This window comes from Hemicordylus capensis, chromosome 3, assembly GCF_027244095.1.
Source record: "Hemicordylus capensis ecotype Gifberg chromosome 3, rHemCap1.1.pri, whole genome shotgun sequence".
Classification (NCBI taxonomy): domain Eukaryota; kingdom Metazoa; phylum Chordata; class Lepidosauria; order Squamata; family Cordylidae; genus Hemicordylus; species Hemicordylus capensis.
The window spans coordinates 134,891,474-134,907,324 of NC_069659.1; the positions used below are offsets into that span (position 1 = coordinate 134,891,474).

General features: G+C 41.9%; 1 protein-coding gene across 1 annotated transcript in view; it reads left to right on the forward strand.

Annotated features, from left to right (window-relative positions):
• SLC9A2 (solute carrier family 9 member A2) overlaps positions 1–14,838 on the forward strand; it is a 52,994-nt gene extending 38,156 nt beyond the window's left edge. The window contains exons 8-12 of the mRNA XM_053308041.1: positions 613–774; positions 2,447–2,543; positions 4,050–4,175; positions 7,931–8,021; positions 10,375–14,838. Coding sequence (XP_053164016.1) covers positions 613–774; positions 2,447–2,543; positions 4,050–4,175; positions 7,931–8,021; positions 10,375–10,712 — 814 coding nt within the window. The 3' untranslated portion in view covers positions 10,713–14,838. The remainder of the gene's footprint in view (positions 1–612; positions 775–2,446; positions 2,544–4,049; positions 4,176–7,930; positions 8,022–10,374) is intronic.
• The last annotated feature ends 1,013 nt before the right edge of the window (positions 14,839–15,851 follow it).

The window sequence follows — 15,851 nt, forward strand, 5'->3', positions numbered from 1 at the left end:
GTGGTTCAAAAAATCTTTATGTATTTTACTTTTTTCATACCACAAATACACATGCCATCCAAACCTTCTGTCAAATCCTTCCAAATCAAGAATTCTAGGGTTTCTTAGCGTTATCCATTCTTTTAACCATGTCAAACAAACAGCATCAAAATATAACCTTAAGTCTGGCAAGGTAAGCCCACCTCTTTCCTTTGCATCTGTTAGATTCTTAAAATTAATTCTTGTAAATTAAAAACATTAGTTAAGACCAAAATGAAAAATTTAACACATTACAAGAATTTAAAAATTTTAAAAGAATATTTTAAAACAGCATTAAAACCATTAAAACAATATTAATTAAAAGCCTGGGTAAACAGATGTGTCTTTAAAGACTTTTTTAAAGTTGTCAGAGATAGGGAGGCTCTTATTTCACTAGGGAGCGCATTCCAAAGCCTTGGGGCAGCAGCAGAGAAGGCCCATTCCTGAGTGGCCACCAGACGAGCCAGTGGCAACTGCTGATAATTAAATAAAATATTACTTTGTGTGGCTCTATTGCTCAATGTATGAATGAGTTAGTTCATCAGTATTTACAACATAAACTAATCAGTAGTGTTGCCTTTACTTCTTATACAGGTTTATAAAATTGGATAAGAAGTACCTGCGGAAACTTCTGATTCGGGAAAACCAGCCCAAATCAAGTATAGTTTCTCTGTACAAGAAGCTTGAAATAAAGCATGCCATTGAGATGGTAGAGAGTGGGATGATAAGCACAGTACCATCTCTAGCTTCTATCAGGTCAGTAGAAGGGACCAGACTGAATGACTTTAAACGGGACTTAGACAAGCAAAGTGGGGAAATGACTTTCTTAGCGAGCAAGAGGTTGCTGGTTTGAATCCCCACTGGAATGTTTCCCAGAATATGGGAAACACCTATATCAGGCAGCAGTGATATAGGAAGGTGCTGAAAGGCATCATCTCAAAATGCATGGGAGGAAGCAATGGTAAACCCCTCCTGTATTCTACCAAAGAAAACCACAGGGCTCTGTGGTCGCAACTTTATCTTTAGACAAATTCATGGAGGATGTTGATCAATGGCTGCTAGTCTTTATAGCTATAGGCTACCTCCAGGTTCAGAGATGGGATGGCTCTGAATACCAGATGCAGGGTATCAACAGCAGGAGAGGGGGTATGCCTTCATCTATTTCCTGTGGGCTTTCCAGAAGCATCTGCTGAGCCACTGTGAGAAACAGGATTCTGGACTAGATAGCCTTGAACCTGATCCTGCAAGGTTTTTCATATCTTCTATGTTGTATGGAGAAGTGCCATTGCCATTACCACCAATGCCATTGTCAGCATTATATTTTGCTGCAGATTTGACTTGCATTTAGTTTGAAACTGAGCATTTGTTTTGAAGTTTACATTCCATTATTGTATACAAAACTTTGTTTATAGTATTTCAGGCTGCAAGTGTGCATTTTTACTTGGAAGTAGGTCCTATTATATTCATTGGGGTTTTCTTTCTAGTTAGACATCCAGGCTAACTTATTGAGCAGGACTACTCAGGGAGCAGTCTAAAAGATGGCTAAAAGTCAATAGGCCTTCATTTGATAAATTTAGTCAGGATATCAGTGAGTATGTTTTGGATTGTAGCCTTAATCACTTGAATTGACCAGTAATCAATCAAAGTGTTTGGTTTAACTGGTGGATTGGAGATACAAGGGCATGTTTTTTAATGTTTGTAGGCTGCTGTGCTTCTGGTATATTACTGAAATATGGGAAAGAGGGGGAAAAAATTAGAGATAGTCCTTCCATCTTACAGTGAGCATAAGCTTTTGTTTATTAAATTGTAATTTTGTCCAGTATCTCAAAAAGGCACTTATACTGAGTCTTTGATGACATACAGAGTTATTGAAATAAACAAATTGGTTAAATTAATCTGTTAAAAACAGATGATTAACTAAACAGTCTTTAATCCTGAACACATAGCTGTTTTATCAGGCTTTTAATTTATAGTTTTAAAGTTGTAAGTTTTTATCTGTATTTTGAATTGTGTTAATGTTTTAATTGTTGTGTCTTTAGATTGTGAACCACCAAGAGATTTACATAAGGAGCAGTATAGAAATGTGCCAAACAAAACAAAATGAAATAACCTACTGACACCTTTATCCACAATTAATTTGAAGTAAAATATGGCATTCTGTTTACATTTACCTGTGGCATTATCCTCTTCAGGAAGATGAAAGCTTTCACAAGAATTTTGACTACTTACTTGCTTTGAAAATGCACAAATGTTAGCACCTTCCTAGAGTTGGATCAGCTGGTATTTTTGTTAAAGAAATGTGAGAACTAATGGGAATGTGTTTTTCGCCTCTAAAATGCTACTTTATCTTCAAAGGGGAAATTGAGCAGTTCATACTATAAGAAGTTATTACATATTTATCCCTGTATTTTGTTTTACCTTACAACAGTGAACATGAAGAAGAAAACATAAGTCCTTTTTCTCCTGGCGAGATGGATAATATACGAGATATATTAACAAAGAACCTTTATCAAATACGACAGAGAGTAAGTAGGAAGTGATATTAATGGTACACCCTGTTGTGACTATATTGACTTCCCCAGCTGGTGATGTTTTTTCTCTTGTATTAAAAGCACTAGGATACCATAATAAGCATGCTTACTTGGAAGTCATTTCCATTAAAATCAATGGGACTTGCCTCCAAGCAAATGGATTAGGATTAGTTTAAAAGAAGGCTGATAAAAATAAATGATGAAGATGAAGAATAGCATCTATGACAACTGTCTGTCTTATATGTCTGTCTTTCGGGAATTATTTAAAAGAAGAGTTTGTTTCAGCCTGCTGGATCTTTGTATAAAACATGTGCCCCTTTTATATAGCAAAAATACTTGTGGGTCTGCCATAAACTCTGAACATTCAGCCATTTTCCCCAAATCCTTTAAAAACATGCTATTATGTATAATACACCATATAACTAAGGGTAGAAAGAATCCCTTAACCCATTTATAATTAAGAGAACTCTGAAACATACTCTGTTGTATAGCTGATGGTAAATCCATCTGGTGAATCCAGATCAGGGGCGTAACTATAATAGGGCAAGGGGAGACAGTTGTCTGGGGGCCCACTGCCTTGGGCCCCCCCCAGAGGCAAGTCACATGACTGACTCCCCCAGCCATGCACCTGCCCGGCCTTCCTTCATCCTCCAAAACTGATGTGATGTTCTATTGTGGCACATAGGAGATACACACACACACACACACACACACACACACACACACACACACACACAAATTTTACTATGCTTTTTGTTACCTCTATTCAGCCTCATTTAAGATTTCTTTACTTCATGAGCTGAGCTTTAGTAAGGGGGGGCATTTTAAAATCTTGTCTCTGGGCCTACTCCAACCTTGCTATGCCCCTGATCCAGAAGGTGGTGAATCCATTGTTCAAATGGGATTGGATCCACTCCAGGTCTTAGAACCAATCCTACCCAGTGGACCCCACTGCATTGTCCTGCAATCACATAGGATATTTTGGCACCAATGGGGCCTTTCTTCCACTGTCAGATAACTGCCATTGGGAGCCCAATCTAGGACTGTGGCAGGGGGAAATGATTTAAACTCCTCTGCCCCATACCATAGTCCCAATCCTGATCATCCCACCCTGAAGCTGCTATTTACACTTCAACAAACAAGCACAGAGGGCCAAACTGTACATGCAGCATTAATGTGTAGGTGGCCTGCATTATTCAAAACATCCTGTATTGAATAGTGTTGGCACTTGTGAGCCAACAAGTGTCAAACCTCTTCATTTTTACCTATAAACTAAAATAAATCATGGACCCAAAGATAGCTTTCCAAAAGAATAAATGACTGAACAAGAGTTAGATTACTCCCTCAGGTTCCACAGTTTTAAATTTTATGCTAGTTTGGGTGTTGCTCATGAGAGTTCTTAAAACACTGATGATTCTTCTTGCTGCATTTGGTGCCTCTGTGTACCACCTGCTGTGTTAATATGGTTTAAAACCCCAGCCCTTGCTTTTTCTGTTTTAGATTCCAACATACAACAGATATAGTCTAGCTGAAGACGCAAATGAAAAACAGGCCAAGGAAATTCTAATTCGTCGCCGACATAGCCTGAGGGAGAGCCTCAGGAAGAGCAACAGCTTGTCACGACCGGTACTTGCATTTTAGAATATATTCCACAAGGATATTGACTATATGATATATCTATTACATATTTTGAAGTATTTGCTGGTTGGTTGGTTGGTTGGTGTGAAAATAAGTCATACTTCCCAATGACCCACAGATAACAAATTTTGCATACACAATTTCCCCACTGAAATTAGCTGAATGCACTACTTTTTACACCAGAACATGCTCAATGAAAATTAACAAAATCTTTACAAAAGGTTTTGTGAAGACATTCTGAATATCACACTTCCCTATTATCTACAGATAACACATTTTGCATGAACAATCTTGTCACTTAAATTAGCTGAGCACACTACATTTAATCAAATATAAATGGCAGATAAATGGTCATGACCTTGAAAAGGTCAGGATGTATACATATCTGGGGATTGTTTTTCAGGCTTCTGGCTCTTGGAGGGCTGAGATTGCACATGCCACAGAGGCCGTTCAAAGAAGCCTAGCTGCACTTCTCAGATTTTTTAATTCAAATGGAGATTTGTTTATCCCTTCTGCATTTAGGCTATTCCAAGGTTAAGTTGCCGCTCAACTGCTGTATGATGTATAGTCATGTGTCTATAGAGATTTCCACCCCCTGGAGCCTTTGCAGACAGGTCTTCTAGCTCTCGGACTATCCGGCCAGCAAAGCCACTTCAAATTAGACTTGCAGTATTAGGGAAGCAGCCCCTCCCCTCTCTGCTCTGAGTTTTCTTTTGTATAGGTTCACACATAGCTAGGAGTGTGCATGGACCGGTCCGGAGCCATACAAAAGGCCTCCGGACCGGTCTGGAATTCGGCCCGTCTGGCGGTTCGGCGGGGGGGGGGGAGTGTGTCTTTAAGGGGGGAATAGTACTCCCCCCCCACTGCTCTTCCCCCTCTGGCGCTGGACTTTCTTAAAATGTTCTTGGGGCGGCAGAGTTCCTCCCTGCCATCCCTGCCCCCGTCGTTGTCTTTAAAGTTAGCAAGCCAAAAAAGCTGGAGCCACGCATGTGCCATTTGCGGTGCGCGCGCGCTCATTGTCACCGCTGGCGTGCGCGCCTCATACATCACAACGTATATGGCACATGCGCACCAGCGGTGGCAACGAGCATGACGTATGTGGCATGCGTATGCGGCACGCGCGCACCAGCGGCGGCAATGAGCACGCGCGCGCGCGCCGCAAAGGGCGTATGCGTGGCTCCAGCTTTTTCGGCTTGCTAACTTTAAAGACAACAATGGGGGCGGGGCAGCAGGGAGGAACTCTGTCACCCCAAGAATGTTTTAAGAAAGTCTAGTGCCGGAGGGAGAAGAACGGTGGGGGGTGGGTAAGTACTATTCCCCTCCCCCCCAAGACACACTCCCCCCAGTGCTGGACCATGCCTCCGTGGTTTCGTGCACATCCCTACACACAGCTTGCATCAATTTTTTGCTTGTGGTCAATGGTTTCCTAGAGGAGGTGGGATGCCACACCTCCCTTTTTTCCAAGGGCTTTGTACTGTAATTAAAACATCCTCTGTGATCTGGCTCTGTTGATGTGTACACACACACACACACACCCCTGCTGAATTAGCCATCAACCTTGGCTTTATATTCTCCCCCCTGCCCCGCACGACCCCAACACACACACAGGTCCCCAGCATGTGTCAACCTTCCTGCAGCATATCGCCTCTGCTTTGGCAGCCCCCTTCTAGCTATATGCTCCTCAAACTCTCACTTTGCATCTCCTATTGTCTCCTTGCATTTCTTTTGGCAGAGTTTCTGTTCCTTCCTGTTCTCTTCATTGGGGCTTCTCTTCATTTTTCTGAATGAAGTCTTCCTCCCTTTTATAGCTTGCAGTCTCACTGAGGAGATTCTATGAGAGCAAGGGAATGCTCGTTTTCTGCAAAGAAAGCCCCCCCCCCGCCCTCTGCAAATTCTCTCCTTCCCTGATCTCCCCACTCCAAAAACTTTCAAAGAGCAGCAAAGCGAGAAATCTGCTCTTTGCCTCTGGGCAGCTTTCTACAGTATTTGCATTTCATAGGTGTGACTTGTTCTTATCATGTTAATGAGAAGACTTATGTCAGTGCCTGCTGCGATTTCTCTCCAAACCTACCCTCCCCCCCAAGTAAAACAGGATTTTTAAAACTTGCACTTAAATTGGGATGAAGTGAAATCCAGAAGGAGAAGCCCGATTTGTGTGTGGGGGTATTTCCAAAGATATCAAACTGACCTCGGCAGGAATCTGACTGCAATGAGAACACATACCCTCCCTTCCGGAGGTAAAGCTCCTGTGTGAGAAATCTCCTGGAGGCAATTCAGCCTAAGTTTCTGAGGGCCATTTTTGGAGTGCCATGTTGTGAACCTAATACTGCCCTCCATTTGGAATTGGGGTCTGTTTCACTAAAGGCTCAATCCTGGCTAAATAAGATCAATTTCTTGCTCAGACTGACGTATTGCCCTGAGGGCTTAGCTCCCTTGACTCTGGCTGATAATTTTTATTCAACTATTGAGGAGCAACTCAAGAGTTACAGACTTTATCCTCCGGGTTTTGAGGGAGGCAAAGGAAACCAAGGCAAAGGAAAGCATAAAACAATATTTTAGCGAAATGGACCTTCAGAGGGACAATGATATGGACTCTTGTTGCCCAGAGGTTAGAAATTATAGTCAGGATCTCTCTCCAGCAAAATACCTTGACAATCTTGTCACAGTAAATCACCAGAGAGCGTTTACTTTATTTAGCTCACTTTAATGTATTACCATCAGTTGTATTAGAAGGAAGATGCCTTTGAATACCCCATGCAGAACGGATCTGTCCTTGGCAATCAGGAGTGGTTGAAACCATGGAACATGTATTATTATACTGTCAGTTCTATAGAGACATTTGTCACCTTTTTAAACTTCAATTTTCATCAAATTTCTAGGTAGTTCAGACAAATTTTACACCTCCCTTCTTCTCTCAGATTCTAATACTGACATCCAGTAATGGAGCCAGCCGAATGGTTGCCTGTGTTCCACCCCAGTGATGCCCATGCGTGTGACTTCACGTGCATGGGGGCATTGCTCGGGTTCCGAAGAGCCCTGAGCGAGCTTCCCCCCTCTCATTTCAGGCAGCGTTTGTTGCCTGATAGCATTAATTTCCCTTCCTCTCCCTCACTGGAGTCATGACCTGGCCATGCAGGGCCCCACTGCATAGGTGTGGCGGCTTCCAAAATGGCCGCTGCACTGGAGAATAGGCCCGGAAAGCGCTGAAGACCGCCCCAACCAGGTGATTTTTGCATAAAGGCTGGCAGGGGGAGGGGGAACTTCTGTGGGCATCCCCCCAGTCACCTCGGAGAAGGCCCCTGGAAGGGATAAGTTAAAAACAGATTTATTTTTTTTAAAAATGGCTCGACAAACCCATGAACTGGGGTGTGTGTGTGTTTAATCCAGGGTCAAGCTGAACTGAGTTTGGCTCAACCCTGAACCTTCGAACCGAATTGGTTCAATATCAGACCAGTTCAGATTGGAACCTGTTTGCACAACCCTAGCATCAATTGCGACAGGTACATACAAGTATATATGACTACATTCTCTTTTAAAATGCATGGCATTGGTGCCCAAGCCTTCTCTGCCTGTAGACTATGCATATTTTAAAAGGAGCAGTGGTAATTTACACGTATGCCTCCTCTGCAATTAACACTGTGACATATAATTTTTGCTCTGGTATCTCTTGAAAATGTGGTAGAACATACTGCCCTAAAACTTGTCTTGTGTATATTTCACTTTTCTTGTGCTTATTTCTGCAGGTGGCTTCCAAAGCAGCACGATACCTTTCACTACCTAAAAATACTAAACTCCCTGAGAAAGTACAGAAAAGAAATCAATCCTCTTTCAAAGGTAACACAGTTTTGGAGCAGAAAGAAGAGCTAACATTTCAGCAAAAGTTACTGACCTGGTTATCTGGAAAAGGAACAAAAATGTCAGATTGATTCGTGGTCATTTTCATACGTAGAGAACCATTTTTGTTCAAACAAAGGGCAGGCTCCTTCCTTTCATATGCAACACATGTTTAGGATGTATATACTGTATATATCAGAGAGCATTTGAGTGATATTTGAGTAGTTTTAAAAATATTTTGTGCAGATTTGTGCATGTTTGAGTTACAGTCTAAAAACACAGGCTTTCTAATTTAATCCTAAACTTATTTGGAAGAAAGTTGCGTCTACCTCAGTAAAACAAACTTGTTTAGGATCTGGCGGCAATTCATATAACTTAAAGATGTGCGGTGCTCCACACTCACTCATTTAGTATCCCACCCTCAGAAGCCTTATAGGAATAAAGGCTTATTTGCCCCATGTGTAGACTATGGAAGCAAACAGAATTTAGCCACTTAAGTAGTCCTTCATCCCTTATATCAGGATGAAGCCCAATATAAGTAAGGGTCGTGACTGTCAGCAGATATTAGTGTCATGAAAGTGAACGATGGTATGCTTGTGATGTTCACATACCACCCAGCTCTTTAGTCCTATTGTATAGTGTCTCAGTACTTGACTTGAAAAACCAGTTTGACCAGAGACAATAGTGGAATGGATAATGAGGGTTCTTCAACTCTCTGGAAAAGATTGTCTGTCTCTGACCTTATAGTACTCAGCTAGGATCTAATGAACTATTTAGGTATACCCAATGGTGTGAGCATGCCCAGTGGAATGTTTTTTTCAAACTTGTTTCCTTTGCACTGCATACCCCAAGGTCACCTTACAAACTCTTCTTGAAAGTTGTCTCTTTTTTCAAACCAGTTTGCCATGCAGTATGGGAAGTTTTTGTTCAGGAAATATAAACCAAAAGCCTCCCTGGTTGTATTTATGCAATCTTCTGGATCTTAGCCCTAGATTCCTGATAACATGAGTTTCCATTGCCACTTGTATTGTGTATTCAACTGTGCTTTTCATACTCTCTGGTTTAACTAGAACATATGTTGTTTGAAAGAAAATTGTAAACATTATGTCAATATACTGTAAAGTTCCAACAAGTGGCCACAATATAAAGTTCAAACAAGTGGCAACACTTTACTGTAGTGTTGCTGTAGTGACTGGGGCCTTTAACGGTGCTTAAAGCAGATTCTTGGTAGTATTACTGTGTCTGTCTCGGTTTCCTAGAGTGTAAAATTGTGTTGGTATTTGCATACCATTTTAAAATACTCTTTTGATCTGAAAAGAGCTGAGTAGGAACCAGATACCTCTAGCAGCTGTTTTTCTGTTTCATACTCCCTCTGGAATAGGAGCTTGCATGGACCAAAACAAAGAGCATTTTGTCACTTATAAGCCAGACAAAATAAAAGCTATGATTTCACAAAGTTTAAAATTCTCACACTTGGAAATGAAATGCCTTTATTTCTCATTTTAGCATAAGTGTGGACTTTCTTTCTGCTCTGGCATTTTTGAAAGGGAAATTAGCTCCAAGATTCTGAATGGTTTTATAAACATCATTGGTTGACTCTTTGATGCTTTTGTAACAACTATGAAATCCAGCATGGAATTTATCCTTTTATAAAGTCTTGTCTTGGTATCAGTAAAATGTATTCCACAACAATGGACACAGAGAGAATGAGTTTGGCAGAGGTGCCACTTCTTAACTGAGAAAACAATTCCTAATTTAATAGCCTCTTTTACTCATAAAATGGAATGACCCACAGAGCTACCCTAAAATATAGAGGTTTATTATTATAGTAAAAATCAATGTGAGTGATAGCTCTGCTCATTATCATCTGTAGCAAAACACTGCTGCTTTTCAGATAATGTAAGCAGCTTTACAGTATGCAGTTGGCATGCGTGATAGAAAATCTAATGCATGTTCACTACACAAATGTGAAAAATAAAGCCAAATTTCCCATGTTAATTTTTTGGTTGCAAACTCACTCACAGTATAACTTTCACTTATAATGTTTTACAGTATGTTGTACGGCTGACTGTGCCCCCATGTGGTGAGATCTAGTATAACCACGTCAGAATAAAACTTGTTTTCATTGAACCTTCCTCTAAATAAAATATCACTATACAAGCATGACAGAATAGTTGTTTGACCGGGGACAGTTAATGAAATACGAGTAAGCAATTGCTACATAGTAATTGTGCTTTTTATAGCAAAATATCTGGCATTTTGCAGTATTGTCTTAACTATTGTTCTATAGTACACTGTAGTGAAATGTGTTCAGAAAATGTACTAATATGTATTATTTCTTCTAAATTTACAGTAGGTGACGGCAGTGATTTTGAATGTGATCATACCACAGTGCTGAATTTAAAATCCCAAGCAGGAAAAATTTTGCGAGACCAGAGACTTCGACAACAGCAGTGTAGAATGGAATGGAGGAATGAGGTGGACAGGGAAAACAGGGAACCAGCAAGCCACTCTCCGGGAGCCAGGGGCTTCAGGCAGCCATTGTTGCCCAGACCAACGTTTGGGACACTCAATGAAGAAGATTTGACTGAAGATGACAAATCAGCCAAGCCAGTGCCTCCACCTCGGGTAGCCCGAAAGGCGCCAGACACCGGAAGGCCTAGGGATAACTCTGACAATAAGCCATGCTAAACACTACTAAATGAAGCAATTAACAATCATCAGCAGATGTGGTAGACTAATATTCTATAGACTATAACTGGGCTGCCAGGTTCATTTAATGGCATATCCACTTATGGGGGTGGTAAGGAAACGCTTCTTTAAAATAATGCTCTTTCACTTAAGAGAAAAGACTATTTTATTTTACAACAGTGATAAAGCTTCTACAGTGGAGAGAAGTTTTATAAATTATATAGTGTATTTTAAAAAAATGTTTTATGTATTTGCCCATGGCAGGTTTTAAATATGAGTTGCACTAAAAAAAAAAAAAAGGCACAATGCACCTCTTTTTAAAGCACTTGCAAGAAACGTGAATCCATTCTCTGTAAGCAATTCTGCTGAAGGGTGCCTGATGCACTAAAACATAGTTAAGCACTGCAACATGTGTAACCGCATTAAAGCAAGAAAAAGAAGTTGCAGTCGCTGAAATGGCTTAAGCCAGCCCTGCACAATGCATTTCAAGCCAAATGTGGTATCGTGGCCTACCCGTGCTTGTCAACCCTTCCCCATGTTTACAGTCAAAAAACAAGCAGCAACAAAACAGTAAATTTAGCCAGCCTTTGATGGACAGTCATAACCGGGTGGTGGACTTGGCAGGTGACAAGCTATGCAGACATGTGTTCAACTCATGGGGATAATGACTATCGAGGCACATTAGCCAAGTCATCTACAGGATTTGGGCAGAATAGAAATGCATCTGCCAAACACCATGCAAGTGAAGCATTTCTAGAGTGCAACTATAATTGGTTTGGATCAGATAGAGAGCTGTTTGTTGGCAGAAGCAGGTAAAATGCGTTGGGTTTGGTTTCAGCATCCAACTTTTAAACTGAGGTACTGTTTCCATATATGTTAATAGCCCTGTTCAAACACTGAGGCTGCTCTCACGACCAGGCAAAATAGGGCTAAGGGAGTCTATCCCGGTTTCGCCTGGTCGTGTGCTGCAATGGGAGCCACGCAGCTCCCAGCAGCAAGCCTCCCTAAATGCCCCTCTTCTTAAATGAGTTTAGCAGAGTGAGCGCTCCGCTAACCCCATTGATTGGATTGTGTGTCGCCATGCCATGGCAGCTCACGAGGACACACCCAACTGGGAGCCTACAAGCCTCCCAGTGACGGGGGGCACCTCAGAATGCCCCACACACTCACGAGGGGCATTCTGGGACCTGGCCCCCGGTTCTCGCCGCCCCAACCAGCTCCGTGATGGAGCCGATAATCATGTGGGTGGCCGATTTGGCCGCTCAGGCCGAGCTGCCTGCTCATCTGTGGGGAGAGCGGGTTAAGCCCGCTCTCCCCGCAAACCCCTTCACAGATCTGCACACTGCTTGTGCGGAGAGCCTTGTTATGATGTATGTGCATGCATGTGTCTGTACACATGTACATGTTTTTGTGTGAATGACTGTATAGGCATTCATTTCAAAAGGGAACCTGAGTGCAGGCCCCCTGAAATGCAGGGTCCAGACAGAAAATGCACTACCGCACACGTGGTGAATATAATGTGCAGATAACTGCATGCGCATACACATCTGTACATGGCATTTGTACACTGTGCACAGCTTGTACATGCACTGAATATAATGTGTTACTAGGTCCATGGTCTTTGTTGCTTCTGAAGCCCAAATTCCAAAGCTGTGTAAATGTAAATATTATGATTTTAAAGCTTTTCACTCAAATTATGCTTCTTAGCACAAGAGATAAACTGTACGGATGTGTTGCTGCTTATACATTGTCAGGAATTCTCATGTCCTGAGGATTTCTGCTCTTTGGACTAGACTGTTAAATCTTGAAAGGAAGAAAATTGTCTGTTTATCTTTTTTGGAACTTTTATCATTTTTTAAACTCCTACTACAACTTTTTTGACTTTGCCACTAGTTTCATAGATCAGATATGGATCCTACACTATTGAATATTCTCCCTAATATGACATTTTCAGTTCTGTTGCTGGAAAGGACGAAGTTGAATTACTTAATACTGGTATCTGCTTGATAAATGAAGTCATACTAGAGGTATTTAGATTGGCCAGATTAAGTGCACAAAGGATATTGAATTATGATACATTATTATTTCAACTGACTTTGCTCAAACTGAAATAGCAATTGTAGTATCTTTATATTTGATGCTTTTGTTTCATGCGGAAATAGGAATTTTTTTCTTGCAAGGTTCACATTATAGGGAGATTGAAACTGCTGAAGAAAGCAATGGTTAGCCCCTAGTGCCATCTGTTGGGGAAAAAATATTCATACACACACACATCCATTGGAAAATATATATTACGACGAGTACAATGTTCTTCTTATGCAGTGACTGATGGTGGTAGTGTATGTATTGTGGACCATTAACAGTCCTGTGAACCTAACTATGTTTCTGGAGAAGGGTCCTGTGATAAGCTTGAGATATACTGAGGGCAGTTTGCTTGGCATTTCAATACATAAGAGGAAACAAAGCACACTGGCCAACACTTTATGCAGCAAACCATCAGGGTTAGGGACCTGCCGGGGCTGCTGTGCACAATGGGGCAGCTACAGAACGATTTAAATCCAGTTCCAGACAGTTTTTCAGTGCTACTTCCATTGTTAAGGAAATACATGCTACTTGGCAAGGTTCCACAGGACAAGTGCTCCATAAGTGGCCTAGCACATGGATTGCAGCCATCACTGGAAGAGTTCCACACCTTCACTATACAACCCTGAAGTGGGTGGTAATGGTGTATGCCTCACCATGATGAAACTTTTGGTAGCATCCTCTGTGTGGAAAGCTTAATGTGAGACCAGCCCCTACTCAAACTGTATTTCCAGTACAGCCCCGTGTACCAGGATTTTGTCTGAGGGCACATACAGCTTCCACCTTGCTGAAGCTAAGCTACTGCTTGGATGGGAGACTACCTCTCTCATCCCATGTATGCTGGTTCAGAGAACCCCATGTATGTTGCTTCAAGCTCCACCATGTAAGAAGGGTGGGATAAAAAAAAAAAAGTAATACATTTATCTGACCCTCATTCCATGGTAGAGCTAATGGCAGCATATATAGAGGCTATCCCCACAATCATGGAAAGCAGATTAAGGGAGCTTAGCCTGCTTTTCAGTGATCATGGGAACCACCAGGCTCATGGGCGAGCCCGGTGCTCCCAGGGCAGCTAGCCTGCCTAAAACACCCTCCCCTTAAACGAGGTCAATGGAGCAGGTGCTCCGTTAATCTCATTTCCCTGCTCATGTGCCGCTGCGGCATGCGGTGACACACAGACCCTCCATCGGGAGGCTACAAGCAGCCTCCACCAGAATGTCCCCCCAGAATGCCCTGCGCACTCAGATGGAGCATCCTAGGACTTCCGGGGGACAAGCAGCTCCTGATTCCCGCAGCCCTCACTGGCTCCATGATGGAGCCGGCAGTCATGTGGGTGGCCGATTCGGCTGCCCAGTGCTGCACGACTGCTCGTCTGCAGGGAGAGCTAGCCCACAGAACCCTGCCAGGCTCTACACACAGATCGTGTGTAGAGCCTCATAGAATTCCTAATACTCTGTAAAAGTTACTGAGGAGGGCATGCCTTACTTCTTTACTGGCTATATGTCCACATGACATGCAGAAGCATTGCCATGTGGCCATCATATAACTGAAGCAGCCTTCTTTGCGAATGAGTAAAATAACTGAGGGCTAGAGTGATATTTGTTAAAACAGGCAATGTATGAACAGAGCCTTACAGTTACTGAGGCGAAAAGAATATTCAAAATTCAATCCCGAAGGAGGAACTAGGGTCCTACATTTAAGATCTACTGGGTCTTTACAGGCAGTTGTCACACGATTGCGGTTCTCTTCGTAGCAAACTAGGCTGGGTTGTGGTTTTTTTAAAAACTGGAACTAACTTTAGCTTGCACAGCGTCACAATGCTGATTGGTGATTAATGGAACATATTTTGCCAAATGGAAGATGTCTTCAGGTAATACAATTAGTCTGCCAGAGGATAATTAAACTGACATACCTTTATCAACTGAGAAGCAATCAAACTGTGCAGCACCTGTCAGATAGCCATCATGCTTATCTGATAAAAGAGTTGTATTCACATCCTTGTTCACTTTTGATAAAAGCCTTTGATAAAAGACTATTCACATTCTTTGCTGTGTCCAAATGGAAATAATATATATGACATTATAATGAGAGATTGCACTAATGTTTGGAAGGGGGCGTGATGAACCCAAGTCATACATTTATTTATTATTTATTTGTCAAATTTGTACACCACCCCAAACCTTATTGTCTGGGCTGTTAACCACAATATAAAACAAGTGAAAAACAAACACAAAAATCTTAAAACAATTAAGGCAATTTAATTAATTAATTTATTGTTAAATGTATATATCGCCTTTCATTAAAAACAATCCCAATCTAAAAATCAAGAACAACCTAAAATTTAAAAAGCTAGAAAAGCTTGGGTGAAGAGGTGGGTTTTCAAGTGCTTTTTAAAAATTGTCAGAGATGGGGAGGATCATATTTCAGTAGAGAGTGCATTCCACAGTCTCTGGGCAGCAACTGAGAAGGCCCGTCCCTGTGTGGCTGCCAGCCAAGCTGGTGGCAACAGAAGATGGAGCTTTCCAAATGACCTCAATGGGCAGTGGGGGTCATAATGAAGAAGACATTCTCTTAAACATCCAGGGCCTAAGCCATGTAGGGCTTTATAGGTTATAACCAGCACTTTGTATTTTGCCCGAAAACCTTTTGGCAGCCAGTGAAACTCTATCAACAACGGGGTGATGCAGTCTCTCTGAGATGATCCAGAAACCAACCTGGCTGCTGCATTCTGTACCAACTGGAGTTTTCGGACAACATACAAAGGCAGCCCCACATGGAGCACATTACAGAAGTCAAGTCTGGAGGTTACCAACATATGTACTACAGTTTTGAGGTTGTTCATCTCAAGAAACAGGCACAGCTAGCATATCTGCCAAAGCTGAGAGAAAGCACCTCTGGCCACCGCCTCAACCTGGGATACCAGGGAGAGGTGTGGATCCAGAAGCACTGCTAGAATGCATACTTGTTCCTTTTGGGGAAGTGTGACTGTCAAGAACAGGCAGATCAGTATAGTCTCTAGAGTTCTGACCCCGCACAATAAGTACCTCTGGATTCAGT